Below are 20,729 nucleotides of genomic sequence, written 5' to 3' on the forward strand. Positions count from 1 at the left end.
TTTAGCTATCTCTGGGTGAACCCCACATGCCCTCTATAGTGGTCCAGTTTAAATCCCAGAAGCCCCTTAGTTTGTCCTGGATTTACCCTACTTCATTTTCAAGGACTACACATTTGCACTTCACCTTTGTTGCCACTGGATATTCCCGACAGACCCACTACTGTGGTTTCAGTTTAAATCCCCGGGACACACCTTAGCTGTTCATCAGATGAATCTGTTTAACCACTACTGTGGTGGCTCTCTCTTAGGACTGCACTTTTAGTTACTACTGAGATGACCTCAACGGACCAGCACTATGGTATTTATTTAGACCCGAGGGATGCACATTAACTGCTCCAGGAGTGATCCCATATATTATTTTCACAGGGCTCCACTTCAGTTGCTCTTTGGCTGTCACCAAAGGCCCAATTCTGTGGAGTCATTGTGACATTTGTCAGGCTTAGCCATTGTTGCTCCTTGATCATAGCCACAAGCCCACTACTTTATTCTCTACATAAAACATATAAAGCAATGCATTTAGCCTCCTCTGCATTGCCCCACAGACCCACAATAGCAGCATCTATTTCTGCTCCTGAAGTTATTTGTCAGTGGCTAAATTTCCAATAAGTAATTGTCATTGGAAGTTGTTGCCTCTGCAACTTAAAATAACTACTTCCTCGATTAAAATTATCTGACTTTTTTTCTATCAATAACTAGTTGCCTTTTGTAGTCGAGCTTAAGCTTCTCAAAGCAAAGTATATCATACCATATATAAATTCTCCTACCGCCACTGAACCTAGCCTAAAAAAAATGTACATGCCATTTGGTCGTTTAGCTTGCTTTGCTCCGGACCTATCACTTCGCAGCTAAAATTCTGAACCTATAAAAGCTGACAGACCCACATATACAGCAGGATTCTGCTAGTTCAGACTAAGATCCTTACCTAATTGAATTCGATCTACCAGTCTTTGTGCCTCACTTCGCCCCCTTACCTTCACAAACCATTCCTCTTCTGACCTTGCTGACCCTAAGCTCACCCTTTCATTGCTGAACACATCCCTGCCTTCCACCTAGTAATTTCCATCTTCATGCACCCTCCTCCCTTCCCTCTTGTATCACTCTCAGCTTGCTAGCTGATCGCTTCCACACAATCTGAGTTCCATGCCACAGTGAATGCCAATGATTTACTTAAAACTAACACATATCAGAAACTGAAATGCAGGCCTGAGGTAAATGGACCATCTACCAGTTGCCCCCATCTCACCAAAAGAACTTGGTCCACCTCCCAAACTGGCCCTCCAATCAAGTAATCGACCTAGATATGAACCTCTCCCTGAGTTTGCAAGTGTATCAAGTAACCAAAGGTTCATTTCACAAGCTCAGGTGTCTACATTAAGTCTTGTATTAACTAAGATTCCACCAAAAGGTACAAGCTACTAGCAATCTAGTATTCTCCCATCTACATTACACCAATGGTATATACCACGGAGCACCCCACCAAAATAATTTAGATGCTACAGAGAATCCAGAATGGATCTGCAAATATTCTTTTTAAGCTTAATATCAGGTCACGCAGTTCATCTGTACTTCAGTTTTTAAAGTGGCTACCTATGGCTAGGCATATCACTTGCAAAGTAATCTACCGAGCTACTCATGCTGCTCACTGCTCAGAACCTCGCCTTCTACAGCAGACTTAGTGCCTACCACCATTGCCAAGGTCTTCGAATTAGGCTAACTCCACCCCTATCTGTCCTTTCTGTAAATAAATTGTGTACTTCATAAAACTCCATTTAATTTTCAGGCATTAGGATATGGAACTTGCCACTTTTCAAGAATTAGAATAATTTTGAACCATATTGTATTTCAGAGATTACTAAAAACCTGGTTCTTCCCATGTTTGCACAGATTGTGTTACAATGAATTCAAACACAAAAGGTAGACTTCTGCATTCACGGCTGAGTCTATTCTCACACTAATCCCCCACACTCAAGCTTTTGCATAGCAGTGCTTGCACAGCATATTTAGAACATGACTTCAACCTTGAGTACCTCATCAAACACCAACTATATAACTGAGCCTATTAACAACATCCTGCTCAATCCTGCACTCTTAAAGGAGACTCAGGTTCCTCATGCATTTTGATGGGTTCCTTTGCAACTCCATCAGCGATATAAAGCACTATATAAACGCTGCAATACAGTACCATTCTGGAGTGTACCATGAGAGATATCCCCTTTCACGTACACCCTCCACCTAACTTCACGCTATACGGAAATTAATTCATACACTTATACTTCAACTTAGTCAGACCACAAGTCTCACTGTCCTCTCACTGCATCTGGATAGGGATTCTATGGCAGGACCGGAGGCTTCGGATTATGCTTTTATCTCTCTTCGCTTTATTACTACAGAAACTCGTAGCAGCCAGAAAGATCTTCAAAGGAATCAATAACATTACAAAAAACTACAACTCCCTACAACCAGGGAGGAATCTAAATACATAGTCCTTCGTCTGTTTCCATCGTCTTTGGTACATAGTCCCAGGTTTGTCTCCTCACTTCCTCTTTCTTCGCTGCTCCGCAGCCAGTTAAGTTGTTTTCCCTGTTTTTCTTGTTTCAGGTTGCAATAATGGTTGTTTAAGTGCAAGCGCTGTTTTGAATTTCTGTGTGCGTTATCAGCTTTGCAGGCTTTCGCTGTGTTTCCCTTTCAGATCCCTAAGCCAGCCGCGGGAACGTTTTCTGCTCCTAACGTGGCCGGACACCCTGCTGGTGCGGCACCGTCTCAGGCCGCTAGAGGGACTCGCTCGTCTCGTTGCTCTCGAGACGCGGCTTCTCAGATGAGGAGCCGCGCTGCAAGAGTGACGAGTACCGAGTCTTGTTCCCTTTCTGCCTCACCTTGAACGTCCGTGTTGACGGACTGTATTTTCCCGCATATTTTATGTGAACACCCAGGCGGGGGTCCGTATTGCGGGTTTACCCGCGGTGATCGCGTGAAATCGGGCTGTATGTTTGCATTATTTGGGTAGTTGGTCCTATGGAACAATGCCTTTCTGACAGAATTGTGCATGAATGCAATCGATGGGCCACCCGGCGAGCGCTCTGGAGAGGGCCCCCCACCATCCAAGGAACAACGCCCAGAAGGGGTGGATGTGGATGCCTTTGCGCGTCTTAAGACTGCGTTTCTGGCTAAGGCTTCGGTGGCGGTCCCCGCTCCCCCTCCAGCGGACATCCCTCAGGATATTCCAGATCCTCCTTCCCCCGGGACTGATAATGATGACACCCAAGGGGACACGGACGAGGAGGCGGGATCCTCACGTCCTTGGCGGCCGTCTGCTACTCCCTCTACTTCCGCACCACCAAAGGAGGACTCTGACATGCTTAATCCTGATGAAATCATGCATCCCCGGTCTGCGGCCTGGGTTCCCGGCGACAAGGTAGTCAGATTTGTCACGGGTCGACTCCGCAAGCCTCTTGAGCAGAAGGCTAGGGGTTGTTTGCGAGCCGAGTGTCCGAGGCCTTCCCTGCCCGACAAGATTGCTTCCACGCCGGAGTTAGATCCTAAAATCGCCACATTTCTAGCTAAGTACGTGAAGGATCCTAGGAAGGGTATACATAGATCTTGGCTGTCGTGTCAGGACAAGCTCCTCGACGCTATCGGACCAATGACGAAGATATTAGACATGGCAGAGGAAGCCAAGGTGTCAGGGTCTCCCATTTTCCCAGAATTCCTTTTAAATTGGGCCCAGCGGGCTATTATCTTCATGGGCAACGCTAATTGCGCCCTTTCAACCGAGCGTTGTCGCTCGCTGTTGATTAAACTTGACCCGAAACTTGGAGATCTGGCTTCTTCAGATGCAGGAGCGGTGGCCCAGGGGGGCCTTTTCGGTGACCCTTTTATTAAGGAGTTAGGTAAATTTGTTTCCACATTTACTTCGCTGGACAAGGCCCAGTCCAGCATTTAGAGGGTTTTCAATCAGCAGGTTTTCTGCGGGGCCAGTCGAGGCAGGGGCCACTCGTCTTGCCGCGGTTTCCAGCAAAATTCCTCAAGCGGACAAGGCTCTAGTCGTGGGCAGTATAACTCAACCGCGAATTACACAAACTTCTATCCAACGCGAGGACAGCATTTCAGAAGCCGCAGAGGTTTCAAGTCCAATTCCGGTGGAGGCAATTCCAGCGGTAAGTATTCTTCCAGCATCGCAGGTTCGCATCAGGGGTCGACTAGCGACCTTTCGAAGTGCGTGGGCGGCCATGACTTTAGATGCATGGGACCGTTCATGGCTTTCATATAGAGTTTTACGGAAACCCTCGGCCTCGACCGCTGACATTCACTTTCCCAGAAGCACAGTTGATCAACGAGGAGGTCTCCGGGTTGCTCCGCAAAGGAGCCATTTGCCGATCAACTTTGCACCCTCAAGGTATTCTCAGCAATATTTTTCTGGTAGACAAAGGCGACGGGGGTCGCCAGCCAGTTATCAACCTCAAAGAATTCAACGGTTGGTTAGTATATCGCCATTTCAAGATGGAGAGAATCCATCTGCTCCGCGACGTCCTGCTGCCATCCGATTGGATGGCACGCTTGGACTTGAAGGATGCCTACCTGGTGATTCCCATCCATCCACCCCATCGACGGTTCCTTCAGTTTTGTTGGAGAGATCTGGTATACGAGTTCACCGCCCTTCCATTCGGTCTTTCCTCAGCCCCTTGGTGCTTCACCAAGGTGCTTCACCCTGCGGTGGAGTTCCTCCGAGCAAAGGGAATTCGAATGATCGTGTATTTAGACGATCTTCTTCTTATGGCACAATGTCCTCAGACACTATCGAGACAGCTCCACCAGACGGTGACTCTTTTAAAGAAACCAGGTTTCATCATCAACAAAACCAAGTCGGTTCTCAGACCGTCGCAATCTGTAACGTTTCTCGAGTTCGTAGTGGACTCTGTCCACACGACATTAAGCCTTCCTTTGTGGAAGATGGCAAAAATTTGCCACGAATTACGGCAGACAGTTTCCAGGCCTTTCACCTCTTTGCGGCACCTGGTCCGACTAGTGGGTCTCCTGTCGTCATCGATTCAAGCGATCTTTCCGGGCCCCCTACATTATCGAGCCCTCCAACGCCTCAAGGCATACCATCTGAGGAGAGGTCGGTCGTACGATCACTCGGTTGCCCTCTCAGCAGAGGCCAAAGAAGAGATTGCATGGTGGTTGTCCCATATGGAGGCATGGAACGGACGCGCGATATTCGGTTTGGTTCCAGACCTGGTCATAGAGTCCGATGCCAGCAGGTCAGGCTGGGGCGCTCGGTGCGGGGATTTTTCCACCAGAGGGGTTTGGACCTCGGACGTACAAGACCTTCATATCAACTGCTTGGAGCTTCTAGCGGGCTCTTTTGCGGTACGATGTTGGACCAAGGACAGGGTGCAATCCTGCGTCCTTTTGAAGATGGACAACATCTCCGCGGTACAGTATGTCAATCGCTTGGGGGGTCCCCGATCCCGAGCATTGGCGGATTTGGCAAAAGACTTTTGGGGGTTCTGCCTGGATCATCATATCTCGGTCACGGCGGAATATCTTCCGGGCCAGAGCAATCAGGTGGTGGACTGGCACTCGAGACATCTAGACAATTCCAGCCTTTGGAAGCTGGACTCTCAAATCTTCCAGTAGTTGAACACTCTTTGGGGGCCATTCTCGGCGGACCTCTTTGCTTCGCGGCTTCATTGGGTGTGGCCACGGATGCCTTCCTTCAGGACTGGAGCGTGGAATGGGGCTATGCGTTTCCACCCTTTTCAATGATAACGAGGACGGCGGCTCAGATCCGCCGGCAGAAGGCGGAGGTAACCTTTGTGACACCTTTTTGGAGGTCTCAAGTTTGGATTCCAGTTCTTCTGGAACTTTCCTGGGATTTTCCAATCCTACTCCCCCTGTGTCCTCACCTGCTTCTGAACCCGGACGAAGTTCCTCATCACCTAGTCACACAGGGGACGCTCTGCCTTATGGCGTGGCGACTTTCCGGCACCGGTGGGCGCTGCCAGGCCTTTCGGGACAGGCTGAGACCCTCTTATCAAAGGCTTGGGTAGACAGCACCACAAAACGTTACCGATCCGCCTGTACGAGATGGGTTCGTTGGTGTCTTCGAGGGAACCTGGCTCCTGTCGTCGCAGGAGTCGTTCCCATCCTGAATTTCTTGGCAGGCCTGGCGTCAGAAGGATTGGCGTATCGTTCAATAAACGCGATCAGGTCGGCAATTTTGGCGGGTCATGTTCCGCTAGATGGATCTCCAGTTGGGGGAACATCCGTTGGTCTGCAGACTTTTGCGTGGTATCCGGTTGTCGTTGCTTCCGGAACCTCGTTATTCCGTCCTGTGGGACGTCAATCTTGTGTTGACTCTGTTTCTTTCTTGGCAGCCGAATAAGCATCTTTATTTGAAGGAATTGTCTTCTAAACTCGCTATGCTTCTGTGCTTGATCTTCTGCAGGAGAGTTTCAGACGTCCGGGCTTTGGATATCTCGGCACGGACCATTTCCCCCGAAGGGGTTGTTTTCACGATTGGCCAGCGTACTAAGTCTCATTCCCGATCGATTTCATACCCGGCTTTTAGAAACACCCCGAAACTGTGTGTGGTGGATTGTTTGAAGGCGTATGAGGCCTTGACGCTAGAACTCCATCCTCCGGGCGAACAACAACTTTTGATAGCTCTCAAGAAGCCACACAAAGCGGTCTCTTCTCCCACCATAGCTAGGTGGGTGCGTTGGGTCATGCAAGAAGCTGGTATTGATATGAAGCAGTTTGGCGCCCATTCAGCTAGGGGCGCCATGGCCATGGGAGCGCGTTTGGAAGATTTAATGCGTGCAGCTGATTGGTCTTCGGACTCTACTTTCAAAAGGTTCTATTTTAAACCGGTGCTGGATGTGGCGCAGTTAGTAGTAAGTAAGCTTTGAACTAGCATAATCCGAAGCCTCCGGTCCTGCCATAAAATCGGAATTTGCCTAGCATCGTGACGGTAAGTTCCAATTCTATTAAGGACACGGAGGCGAGGATTATCCCTCCCGCGGCACAGTGGTGCGAACCCTCCGTATGGTAGTAAGTAATCGGTTTATCCTTTTATTGTGGTACTGGTGAAGTGGTTACCTTTCTTTTGCTACAATTCTTGTAGAATGTTCCGCATTGTGCATTTCATGCGTCGTTGGAGTTTTTCCTCGACCTTACGTTGTTTTTGTCTTTCCAGCAAACGATGGTTCAAAACAGGACCAGTGATGAGATGTCGTGACTTGCGCGAAGAAAGAGGAAGTGAGGAGACAAACATGGGACTATGTACCAAAGACGATGGAAACAGATGAAGGACTATGTATTTGGATTCCTCCCTGGTTGTAGGGAGTTGTAGTTTTTTGTACTGTTATTGATTCCTTTGAAGATCTTTCTGGCTGCTACGAGTTTCTGTAGTAATAAAGCGAAGAGAGATAAAAGCATAATCCTCGCCTCCGTGTCCTTAATAGAAATGGAACTTACCGTCACGATGCTAGGCAAATTTTGATTCTATTCTTGTTCTCTGTGACTACTTTGCCTAGCCTCCACTTCTCAGCTGGCAACGATTAGTTTGTTTGCTCTTCCTCTTTACACTTACACAACATGGATTTCTAGGTCAAACTGAAGAGGAACGCTGCTCTTACTCTCTTTATCAGTGATTCCCTTTGTAGCTGTGGGATTCTGACTGGGCTTAGGGAAATAATGTTTCTGTTCAGGCTCCTTGAGATTCCTGATGGCCTCTTCATTCTGCGTAGGGATGGAATACTGCTTCTCCACGGCCTTACGATTGCCTGGTTTGAGCTTAGCTTTGCCAATGGGGCCTAAAAAAGGATTTCTACTCCTGTACTTCTTTTTGGCAATTCTCTATGCAGGTTTGGCAGTCTTGGTGCTCTAACTAGGTGCGGGGAAGGAATGCCGTTTCTGCTCTTCTTAAGTAATTCCTCAGTCTGGCTCAGCTAAGTATAGCTGCATGGAAATTTTAAAAAATTTTAAATCCTAGCTGCGAAGCAATGGAGTGCTATACAGCGGTAAGGGTACAAAAGGATGCAAGGGTAAATAAGAACTTTCTTACAGAACCAGGAGAATGGCTGCTGCTTCCGTTATTCCTTTGATGAGCAAGTCGGTCTTGTTGGGACCAGGGAAGGGAAGTTTCTCGTATCCTACCTCTTACTGTTTCAGTGGGTTGGCCACTTCGTGGGCACAGAATCATGTGAATGTTCTCAATCTTAGTACTTATTTTCACTGGCTTTATTCATAGGACAGAGAGAGGAACTTTGGTACTTCTGACCCGGTTAGTGATCCAGTAGGCTTGCTTGGCCTCATCCCTGGGTCTAGAGAAGGAATGCTGCTACTTCTCTTCCTCTTAAGAGTCTCATTACAAAGTTGCCCGTAACTATGTGCGTTAATATTGCATCTAGAAAACACTAATATGGCAGTGCAAGGTATTTACTAGGTGCAGTGTTAATGTATAATTCCAAGTTATATACCTCAAAATGAAAGAAAACTCAGTAATACTGCATGCTTTCCTTCTGTTCTGATGTGTGAAACTCAGAATGATGCACTTTTTTCACCATACAAATTGCGTGTGATGTTACCAGGCTATGAATTGTGCAGGGGAAAAACTGTGGATGCGATAACTAGTGCAAAACTTGGAACCCTGAACTATAACCATCCTTTGGAAGGAAGAAGGAACAGTCGTATTACTGCCTCCACTGCTAATTTCCTCTCTCCAGGGAAAAGGACATCCCAGTGCAGGTTAACTATGCTGTACCTTCTACCTCTCTTGGTTGGTCTATGGTCTTTGGCATCCTTCTATTTGGGACTGGGGACAATGGTGTAGTCAAGGAAGGAAAATGCCCCAGACACCCTCTCCAGATCATTAAAAAATAGCCTTAATTGGGGTCCTGTTGACCACCACAACAATGAGCTCTGGTGCCACAGCAGCTGCAACACGGATGCTAACTACACCCCGGATAGGGATGATGGGTTGTTCCTCTGAATGTCATCTGCAGCTTGCTGGGAATTTAAGCATGGCTTCAGCTCCTCCTTTTTAGGACTGGCTTGACTGGGAAGCTGTCTGCATGACCTATATTTAGTAAATATTCGCAATACAGAGTGATGCTGTTAAACAGGGTGCACAGACATTGCTTTTAAATTGTGAAACATGCTTTGTGATACATATTTTATGTCGTGCAGTGCTGAATTAATCACAGATCACTTGACTGTCAGCAACAGTGCTATCAATTACTATGTGCATCCGAAATTAAAATTACAAGCCAGATCTCCTGGTATGCCAGGGCGTGTTCTTATCGCATCTGGCCTCCTCTGAGGCTGGCTCGCTCGCGGTGAAACGATGTTCTGCATTTACCTAATGCACAACAGACCGAATCCCCTGACGAGGCCAGTGCAGACTCAGAATATTTCTTGTAATCATGGTACTCGTCATTTGTATGTCAAACAAGACTGCCTTTGGGTACACACCATGCCGATGCCAACGCGCGGGAGATCCCTGCGTGGTCTTCAGCAGCACAAAACTTTCACTTATTTATTTAGCTCGACAGAATGATTTTAAGGCAGGAGAACTGTGCTCGCTAATCACGTGAATAAGGGGGGGCTTTGTTCCTCGACCGGAAGTTCCCCTCTGTTCTGTGGGCGAAGCACCAGCTTTGCCGGGACATTCTCGTGGTAACGGGCTCCATTGTCGCGCGCTCCTCCGGGGCAGCGCGCTCCCTTTCTTTCCTTCGTGAATGGCAAGCATTGTTTCATTACACTTTGGCGGCTTCATTCATTATAAATCAGAATTAAAAACCTTCACAGCAACGCTCTGGGCCCAGCGGGGTATTGGATTCCAGCAGGCCTTTATTATTTATTAATGACGCCTGCAAATCCTATTCAGTGTCTGCTGCAAAAAGTGTTTGGAAAAGCTTCTCAGATTAGGACGCGCGGAGAGACGTCGCTCTTGTTTAGCACACTGGGGGGCTGTAGGATGGGGTAGTGGGAGGTAAAAAATATATTTTCTAGTTGTTCATGCCGAAAAGAACCCCCAGCACTTGGCGCAATGACGCAGACAGGGGCCGACCCCCGAGGCGTATGTGCCCTGCAATAGACGAGCGGGCTAGTCTCCACCCTGCAAAATGTGGGAGAAATACAAAATCCAAGTATTTCTCGAGGAAACGCTAAATCAAGAGTAGAATGCACTCTCGGAATGTCCTCCCCCAGAGGCGTGACATGGAAGCGGAAGCTTCACCAGTGGGTTGCCTTCTGGATTCAGCTCTTCCTCTCAACTCTAATCCAGGCCCACCACAACAGAGTGCCGCAGATTGTCAAACGTACTTCTCCTTCTGCCCCTATATCTTGGGATCTCAAAATGGCAGCCTCTTCATATAGCATAAATCACTAAACACAATTTTTTTAAACTAGGTCCCGCACCACTTTCCTTCTAAACAAGTGAGGTAAGCCCTGTGATGTCGTGGGGCTCTCGGCCCCCATGCATACGTAGTGACCACACAGACATGGTTCCTTAGGGTGTAGAACTAGCCCTGGCCACGTGCGCCCGGCCCCTTTTATTATCAGGGTCACATGCCCTGTGACTCCTGTACTGAATGGGTGTGGGGTTGGGTGTGAGCCAGCCCACAGGGAGTGGTTGGTACATCAAACAACTAGAACAGTGACCAGCAGGTCATTACAGGCTCTGCTCCAGGATCTGGAACGGCTGAATTTTTCACCCAGGAGGGGTTAAGACTGCTAATGGTCAAGTTTCTCGTAAAGACATACAACAAGGAAGCCCTGTATCTAGGACTTAATCCAAAGGGAAAGGATGACCACGCACTTCGAATTTGATCATCCCTTCTGAACAACTACAAAAAGAACAATGAATGCTTCTGGCGAAGAAGCTGTCAATTTCAAGCTTCTAAAGGTGCCTTCACTTCAGCCTTTTCCTGTGCACTAGATAAAGGTTTTACATGGTGCAGACCAATGTAGACACTGCGCAACGCCCTCAAGCAGCCATGCCTGAATGAAACCAGAGACACCTTACACATGGCAATGGGCCATGCAAGCTTCTTACTAGGGCTCAAAAGACGCAATCTCCTAGCTCATGATGTGGAAGGCTGTCTAGAAGACTATACTGCCGAGCCATGGAAACCAGCTCACACAACCATACCACAGAGTTGTTGAATGTAGCCTACAGGAGCATAGCATTTGAGTCATAAAATACACGTTCCATGACCATACCACTGATTGATGGAATCCAGTTTACGCTACTATACCAATGAGAGATGGAAATCAGTACAAATTACCATACCATGAAATCTATTCTACCTCACCATACCACTGAGTTATGGAACGAAGTAGGGACGACTATGTCATTTAGTCATAGAAACCAGCGACCACAACCATATCCTTAAGTCATAAAAACGGTCTAGATTACCAAACCATAGAGACTCAGAATCCACTCCACACACCTCTCCCATAGCCCCATGGAGTCTATCCTACACAGCCTTGCTATCAAATTATGGAACCTAACCTACACAACCATGCCACTGAATCATGGGACCAGTCAAGTAATTCAGATTCTATAATGCATGACCTATACACCCAAGTCAGGCATTGAACTGTGCAACAATGGATCTCACACCTACATGTCATGCATAGGGGCCGAGGGGAGTTTGAGGCTCTTGGTTTGGGACTAATAATGCAAATGGTCAGCCTTTGGGCCAAAGTCACTGGTTTTTGTTCGGGTGCATGGAACAGACACGAGTTAGTTAGACATGAAAATTGCATTAAGTTTCAAGTAGTAAGAAGGTACAGAAAAGCAGGAGGCCCAGTTAAGATATTCATTTTTCATAGGCATGGTAAACGATGGCAGGACACCTCTTGAATATACATGCAAGGCATGAATGCAGACACAACTTCCAGAAATTTCCAGGACAAATGAAGAGTCCAATAAGAGGTCACACTTCAGAGCCACTTACGTTTTCGGCTGTTTCCGCGGCATCCTGGGCTTGCGGACTGTGATGAGGTCAGAAAGCTCTGGTAGAGCATCCACCAGTGCCCTCATGTCCCCCACCACGGGTGTGGCCTTCCTCTTAGCTTGTTCTTTCTGCTTTTGCTGGGCAAGCTTCAGTGTATCTATTTCTGATAGGGAGAGAAGACAGACTGCACTTAATGATTATTTTTCGTTTTTTCCACAGGGAGAGTCACTGGAACAGAAACAAGCATGGGCAAAGTGAATAGGTCTGGCTTCTATAATGCGAATTCTAAGCTACTGACTAACCAAATGCTTGTTTGTGAATAATTGAAAAAAATCCAAAAAGAAACAAGCATTTGCAATGCAACAGGTCTCGCATTTACGCGAGTTTGAGCTATCGGCATTGTAAATGACAATGCCTTTTATGTTTTGGTTTTTGAAGCATAAATAAAACGCATTGTCATTTACAATGCCAATAGCTCAAACTCACGTAAATGCGAGACCTTTGCATTGCAAATGCTTGTTCTAATTATGAAAGTGGGACTACATATACCGGAAATTAACTAACTGCTTGGGCATAGACCAAGAAACATTGAGAGCTCGGAGACGACCGAGGCCAACAAACACAATTAAGCAAAAGAAAATCATTTAAGACCAAAACCCGTCGAAGGAGACCGCAGAAAATTTCACAAGGGTTGAAACGCAAACTGGAGCATATGTTATTTAAAAAGTAAGAACGGTTTGCGACTGCAACGGCGGAATTTACAATAAATGTTATACTGAACGTAGGAATTCCTGTCTACTTTGCTGGAAGTCTGTGGTAAGATCCAGGGTGGATTTGGGGTAAAGAGGTTGTCGGTGGCCTGCTTCTTCCTGAAGAGCCTGGTCAGGGTCGCTGATTTGGAGTGGCTCTTCTTCATGGCGTCGGGTGCTCTGGCCCGGACCTCGGGTGCTCTGGGCCTGCTGCTCTAACACGGCATGCTGCATCACTGGGGAGCACGGCATAAGTCACGAATCAAGCCCGGAAATACTATTACGAGCAGTTCAAACCAATAAAGGACTTGCTTAAGTGTCACAATATAGAGTTAATCAAAATAATTATATTTTGTTCATGTGATTGTTATGAGTTCAGAGCCTATTACAAGTCTGAAATTAGCATTTTTTGTTGCTTTTTGCATTTGCGGCACGCTGCGCTGTAACTTTATATTTTAAAAGCTAAAGCGTGCTGTGAAAGTTAGAGAAGTAAACAGATAGAAAAGCAAGGCGGCGACGTCCGTGTTTAAAGGTATAACCGACGTAAAAGCTGCATAGCCGGCAACGATGTAAAGGTGGCCACCGCCTTCCTTTTGTGTTTAATTGCCTACACACATGGAAAGGAGGAGAAGGAAAAAGCACCTTTGGCTATGTTAGAAGCCACCGAACTGCTAATAATAGGTTTATGGGCACCATTTTAAAGTTAACGTGCGGATTGTAACGATGTTGAACACAAAAACAAGAGAAATATTGCAAGTTAAAGCATGACGTTGCAGCGGTTTAAAAAAAAAACGTTTGTTAAGCCGCGCAACGCTCGTTAAAAAAAGCAAGCATTTGAAATGTAATCGGTCTAGGGGACAGGGGTGGATGTGCGCAACTTACTAGTGCAACTTCAGGGAGACGTTCCCCACCAGCTGCTCCGGGGTCCAGCAGGCCATGGGTCCCGCCGACTGCTGCCTGCAGAAGGGCACGGTGGCGGCCAGCGGTATGCCCGGGTGAAGGAGTTTATGTGGCCAATGTTGCGCGCAGTGGGGTCCTAACCACAGCCTGCAGGGCTGGCAGGCAGCTAGCAATGGCGTCCTTCTCAAGCTCCAGCGGGGCACTCTCGGGGAGCGTGGGAGGAGGCGACAGGGCTGGGGGAAGCGGGGCACCATCATCCTTCTGCGGGGGCTGCCTGCCCGGTGAAATGTTAATGAGGAAGGAGAGTATGTGTCCATGCCGCGCCGCCTCAGGGGCTGCAACGGCGGGGATTGCAGGTTGCGGTGGTGCTGGACTCTAGCACTGCCGCTAATAACAACCGCGGTCAGGGAGGAGGATGCAATGGCGGCGACTGGCAGGGACTAGTAGACACTACGGGAGACAATGGGCTTAGTAAGCAGGTACCGCTGCAGCAGAGTGTCCGTAAAGCAAAGCACAATGACATTTGCACCCACCACTGATCGCGCGAATCAACCTGAAACCAGCTTGTGTCGAAGTTAAAAAACAAGCATTTACAATGCAAATTGGTGTCGAATTTCTGAGCGTTGGAGCTATTAGTGTTGTAAATGTCAATGTGTTTTACCGGTAGACGAGTAGATGGGTGCAAAGTTCAAAAGAAATGTGACAACAACAAAAACAAGCACACGAAAAGAAAAACAAGCGATCGCGATCACATCAAAGCGGCCGTACGGCCCGCGAAAGTGAAAGCAAACGAGTGCTTTCAGGCCTCCAAATGGTGCGCGCGCCCGGCCGACGCACATGCACTGTACTTGGAGGCCTGAAAAGCCACTGTTTGCACTTCCAAAACTCGCTTACTATAAGTCTCGCCAGAGCAGCGCTAAAGCGCTGTCTCAGGCGAGACCTAAAAACCTTCCAAAGAATAGAGGGAAAGGAAGCACATCTTAAAGAACACTGAATTCAATATGACCACTCTTTATGAATAGCATGGTATGTTTTTAAAATATTTTTCACAAAAGAAACAGAACACAATTTAAAAAGCTTATTATGTGCGATTTAGCTTACAAATAACACAGATGACTAGTAGCAGAAAAGAAAATAACCGCTGTCAGAAGCAGAGCCTAAGCAAGTGTTGAATTTAAAGGAAAACGCTAGTCAAGGCGTAATTTATTTTAAACAAGATCCCGAACTGAAACAAACTTTGAAGCCATTTGGTGCAAAGCAGTAGTTCACATAACAGTCCGCCCCTCCTCCAGTGCGCGAAAAATGACACCTTTGTGTGTAAAAGCCTTGGCTTTCTTGCTAAATGTGGAATACAGGAGTTAAAACAAAGTTAAACCAATAAAGTCTGCTCTTGGCTCAAACACTGTCAAAAATATTTCTGTTGCTTTGGTTTTACGGATGAGCTGAGAGTATTAAGGAGTAACAAGGCGAGTATGGGGCGGGGATGTGAGGGGGAAACAGCATTTGTGAGTTTGACTATAAAAACGCATGCACTCCCAGGGAGTGCTGAAACAAAAAGAAAAAATAGTTCTCTGATGTGAGCTGTAGAAGGATACAAGTCACCCAATCAAAAGGATGATAAAGAAGTTATGCTACTGGGGAGGGATAACAACTAGAAGAAGAAGGAAGCAAGCAAGATTGACAAGAACGCCAGCCAATGATAATCAATCGGCTGACCCAAAGTTAACTTTAATTATTGGTATTATACACAACAGGTTTTTGAAAACAAACAACTAAAAGCTGTCTGTAGGCAAGACCCAAAAGACAGGGTGCTTAAAACATTGAGGAAGCTAGAACGTCTCACACCTTGCAGGAACAGCTGGGAATCAGGCTCTTCAATGTAATAGGAACTGCAAATGAAATACAACCCAGCTTGTCACAAACAAAAGAGACATTACAAAGGCAAGTGGTACAAATATGTTACATGAACCCTCTCCCTCCTGATCACACCTGAAACAAATCCCCTAGCCACCTCTCATTACTTTTTCCAAATTAAGAGTGTGATCGTAGCTTCCAGAAATAAATTTTTGTGCAGACGATGACATAGGTATTTTAATCTTAAGTGAAATGTGAGCTTTACTTCAACATGGCATAATGTATACGGACAGCATCAGCTGATGAGTTAAAAAAGTATCTGGTAAATCAGAGGTGAATTCTATAAGTAACAGACCACATCGCTTAAACCAACAAGGAGCAAGTGTTGCATTTAACCAAAGGTAAGATAAAATAATGACGTAGCTCGACATGTACACAGCCTAGATCTTTAAATGTTAAGATGCATCTCTACTAACTTCAGAAAGAACATGGGGCATGATTCAAATGATGGTGCAGGTGATCACATCTGAAATGGTCCTAAAGAGCAGAAGTACAGGACTAAATTGAGAGCTAAATATGTTGCTCACTGTGCAGACACCTGTGCTGCGTATTCACACTTGGCATATATTTGAAACTGTAAGGTCCCCACCCATTAAATTAAACAAAAAAAAAACATAATAAGTGCAGAAACCTATCTGAGTTGGAAGCCTGCCACCAGCGCTGACGAAAGCCAAGACTGCTGAAAACCAAGGTTGTCTAGTTTTGATTCCACCTCATGCCTTTCTTCCGCCACCCTCCACTTCCTGTCTGTTTACCTCACTCTAGGGCATCGTTTCCCAGACTTTGACCCATAACATGTGCCCCCTTTCTCGAGTCTTTGTCAGGCCACAGGGACCCCATCCTGGGGGTAAATCAGAGAATAAGGGGAGGGGGCTCACGGCCCCTCTCCCAGAGCCTTTTGGAAGCTCCATCCCCAGGGGCTGGAATTTCTAAAATGGGGAGTGGGGTGCGCGGCCCCCCTCCCAGAGACATTTTATGGGCCAAGAGACCCCATCACCTGGGACCAGCTCAGGGACGGTGTCCCGGGGACCCCAATGCTGGGGCAGTCTTTTCCATGCCCAGGAGCACGGGAAGGGAAACACAAAATGGCTCCTGACTGGTGGGAGCAAAGAAAAGCTGCTCCAGTTGGTTTGGAGCAATGCTGGCTTCCGCTCCATCCTGGATGGTTGCAGGCAGGGCTGTTGGGGTCATGGATCTCTCTGTGCAGCACCCAACAAGAGACATGTTGTTGCCCAGGGTGGGCACCTCACTTAAAAATAAAAATAACAAGATGCTGGCTCCTGTGCTTTCAGGGAGCCGCGAGGGCGTTGGGACTCTCATCGCGGCTCCTAACATAAATAATGGAGTGGACTGCCCCGGGTGAGCCCTCCAGATTGGAATTTAGAAAGAAAAATAAAAACCTGTTGCAGGATCCTGTGTGGCCAATGGGGATACTTGAAGGAAGCTGGAGGGTTCTGTGGCTCCCCCGCAGACACTAACTAAAAATAAAGATCTGTTGTGTCCCGCGTGTGCACTGGGATACTTATAATATAAAGTAAAAAAAAGAAAAAAAAACGTATATGCACACACATTGATACATACCATATATATCTACACACACATATATATATATATTCACAGAAAAAACCATAGGTTTCAGGCACGTTATAGTTAGGAATTAGCATTTAAAAAACCTCAGAAATTCACTGAAAAAACCATAGGTTTCAGGGGTGTTATAGTTAGCTGGACTTTTCACTTGTACAAAACCATTGAAATTCCCCCGTTATAGTTAGTTCAGCTAACTATAACTCGCGCGCCCGCAATGCACTGCTGATGACGTCACATATTACATCACTCATGACATGGTCAGTGACATCACTCATGACATCACTGATGACATCTCAAATGACATCACTGATGACATCACTGATTACATCATCCAGTGAATGTGTGTTTTTCTGAAAATTAAATATGTTTTATATATGTATATCTCAAGGTCGATGGAAGAATAAATGGGTATATAAGTGTCTAAATGGATGATTTGTTTTTGAAAAATTGATTGTGTAACTGACTGATTAAGTGTATCATAGTGAATACATGGCTTAGTGAGTAATGTTTAAATATGTAAATATCTGTATCAGTCTCTCACTTTGTGTATAAGTGGCTGCATGGGTTGGTGAGTAGCTACATGGGTGTCTATATAGGTTATTAGTTGGTTTTTTGAGTATCAGTCTGAGTGTCTGCATGGTTCGGTGGGGGGTATTACGTAGTGCATAGGTGCATGAATGAGTGACTCACTGTTTGTATGGGTTGAACACAGCATGTGTGCAGGACTGTATGGGTGGATGAGTGTGTGTATGGGTGTGTTAGTGAGTGAATGACTGTCTCAATAGTGTCTTTATGAGTAACTACATATGTTTTAAACTAGTATATGTGACTATTGGTGTATATATGTGAGTATATGTGAGAGTGAGAGATTGAAAGAGTTCCTGTATGAATAAGTATGTGTTTCTATAAGTGATTGTTTAAAAGACTAAGTATGTGTAAGTTTCCGTAGAAGTAAGTATGGTGGTGTGTGTATAACTGTATATGCAAGTAAATGTATGTTTGATTCATTATTAGCATGAGTGACTATGTGTGTGAGTAACTCTATGGATGAGTGGCATTGTGTAACAGGATGTATAGGTGTATGAGTACATATGATGAGTGAGTACATGTATGAGTGACTGTATAGGACTGTTGGTGAATGAGTGGATGTGTATGTGGATCTTAGAATTACTGAAGAGGTTGTTGTAACTGGTATTGGTATGTCCATTGTTTTGAAAATTTTAGTCTCTATTTTTGAATGTGTGTATCAAAGGTTATATTAGGGTGAGAGGAGGTCTGCCACTCTATCACAAGGATGATGTCATCAGTGATGTCATCAGTGATGTCATTTGAGATGTCATCAGTGATGTCATGAGTGATGTCACTGACCATGTCATGAGTGATGTAATATGTGACGTCATCAGCAGTGCATTGCGGGCGCGCGAGTTATAGTTAGCTGAACTAACTATAACGGGGGAATTTCAATGGTTTTGTACAAGTGAAAAGTCCAGCTAACTATAACACCCCTGAAACCTATGGTTTTTTCAGTGAATTTCTGAGGTTTTTTAAATGCTAATTCCTAACTATAACGTGCCTGAAACCTATGGTTTTTTCTGTGAATTTCAAAGGTTTTTTAAATGCTAATTTCTAACTATGCCTACAGAGATAGGACATGTGAAGAAAGAAGAAAAAATGCACAGAAAGAAACAAAAGAAGTGCAGAAAGAAGCAACAGAAGTCCTCAAATACGAAGATAAGTGCAGGAAGAAGGATAACGTGCAGAAAGAACAAAAAGAAGAGCAGAAAGAAGCCTTGTTGCAAAATCATCCTGTACCCTCAACTTTTTCAGACGGATACTGGTGGTAACTGAGTCTGACTAACCAGTCCTAGAGCCAGTGCTATGTTAAAAGACACTTAGAATACAGTGAAAACACCTACATACACTAGGGAACATTATGCGTTGGGGTCCCCCTGTGATTAGCATGACCTCCTCTGTAAGCCCCTAGTATATAATAGGGCATGGGGATTAAAACTACCTCTTAAAACAGGCCACAGGGCGTTTTTGCACACGTTAACTCAGGCCCCGTCCCCTCCATTCACCACTGTGTAAACACGCCCTGTGTCCATTTTTAGTTGGGAGATTAAGTTCATTTGAATCCTGAGGGTCCCTAGGGTCCAACTAGCCCACTAGGTACCTCCAGTAAGTGCCACAGAGCTGCGTTGCAGAGAGGTGTAAAAAGTGGCACGGCCTGGACCACCTCTCTGCAATGCAGCTCAGTGGCGCTTACTGGAAGCACTTGGTGGGCTAGTTAGCCCCCAGGGGCCCTCAGTATTGAAGGGAAATTATATCCCCAATTTAAAACGTGCCATAGTGCGTGTTTGCACACGTCACCTCAGGCCCCGTCCCCTCCCTTCACCACTGTGTAAACGCGCCCTGTGGCTGTTCTAAGTTGAGAGATTAAGTCCCCTTGAATCCTAAGGGTCCCTAGGGTCAAACTAGACCACTAGGTACCTCCAGTAAGCGCCACAGAGCTGCGTTGCAGAGAGGTGTAAAAAGGGGCTTGGCCTCAGAACACCTGGCTGCAGCGCAGCTTCCTGGCGCATACTGGAGATGCCTGTTGGGGGCGCGTTTGCAGAGTGCTGCACGGAGGGGGCATGGCCTCCGGCACGATGCTAGTCTTTTATTTATTTTAGTTTTTTAAGAAGGGGGGCTGTTTGGTTTGGTTTGCCCTGATGACCCCATCCCCCAGGGCCAGTCTCCTAATTATATTTTTTTGACCCCAATCCCCAGGGCCGGACACTGTTTTTTATTATTTTTAAAAAATATATATTCATAGACACACCTAGGACATGCTGGACAAACCGTACGTACCTATCACCATGACGATTTGCGTGATATTCATTAAAAGGCGACTATGCATGCAATGAATCCACGTGGAATGTATTTACACCACTAGTGAAGCTCTGACATGTCTGATGCCCTACCGTGCCTAATCCTGGTAGACACCCTTGTCGTTTATTTATACAAACATGGGTAGCTATTGACGGGCACATTTAATACACATGCACACCAAGCCATTCAAAGGGGATTCGACAAAAATTCGACCAAAACTATGCAAGAAACCCCCCTCACGGTTAATAAAACACACATCCACTGCCGGATGTGTAATACTTTTTATTTTACTCTCTGGAAAGGGGACGAACATCACTTGAGAGTCACAGCGTGCTCCTGACAGAGCCCAATGCTGTGTTACACCCACCATTGCCTGCCGAGTGCCACACACCTCTGTGTTGTATTCCACTAGCTAGTGCATATGCTATGACACTCTCTAGCCCATGTGCACTGTAACACCACCCCGTGAATATGTCATGCCACACTTGTCTTCGCACGGGTTATATTGCCCCATCTAACGTGCCTTACTCGATGCCTATGTTATAACGCACAGTGCTATGCCATACATATTACAATCTGGGATCCATATCTTTGTCACAGTGCATATGCAACGTTACACTCCACAGCACATATTTTATATTACAACTTTAGAGACTAGTTAGGTTACACAACACTGCCCTGTGCATATTACACTCCAAGGCGCATATCGCATAGCACGCGCTAGTGCCTGTGCTATCTC

General features: G+C 46.1%; 1 protein-coding gene across 2 annotated transcripts in view; it reads right to left on the reverse strand.

The window, feature by feature from the left end:
- The window catches only part of SLX9 (SLX9 ribosome biogenesis factor), a 525,706-nt gene that overhangs the window by 11,059 nt on the left and 493,918 nt on the right, over positions 1-20,729 (reverse strand). Inside the window, exon 4 of one of the 2 annotated variants that reach the window (XM_085648634.1) lies at positions 11,970-12,132. In XM_085648634.1, the coding sequence (XP_085504760.1) occupies positions 11,970-12,132 (163 nt within the window). Of the gene's footprint in view, positions 1-11,969; positions 12,154-20,729 lie in introns of both variants that reach the window. The other variant, XM_085648633.1, reaches the window with a different exon arrangement.

Source organism: Triturus cristatus, chromosome 3_2, assembly GCF_964204655.1.
Source record: "Triturus cristatus chromosome 3_2, aTriCri1.1, whole genome shotgun sequence".
In the NCBI taxonomy this organism is placed as follows: domain Eukaryota; kingdom Metazoa; phylum Chordata; class Amphibia; order Caudata; family Salamandridae; genus Triturus; species Triturus cristatus.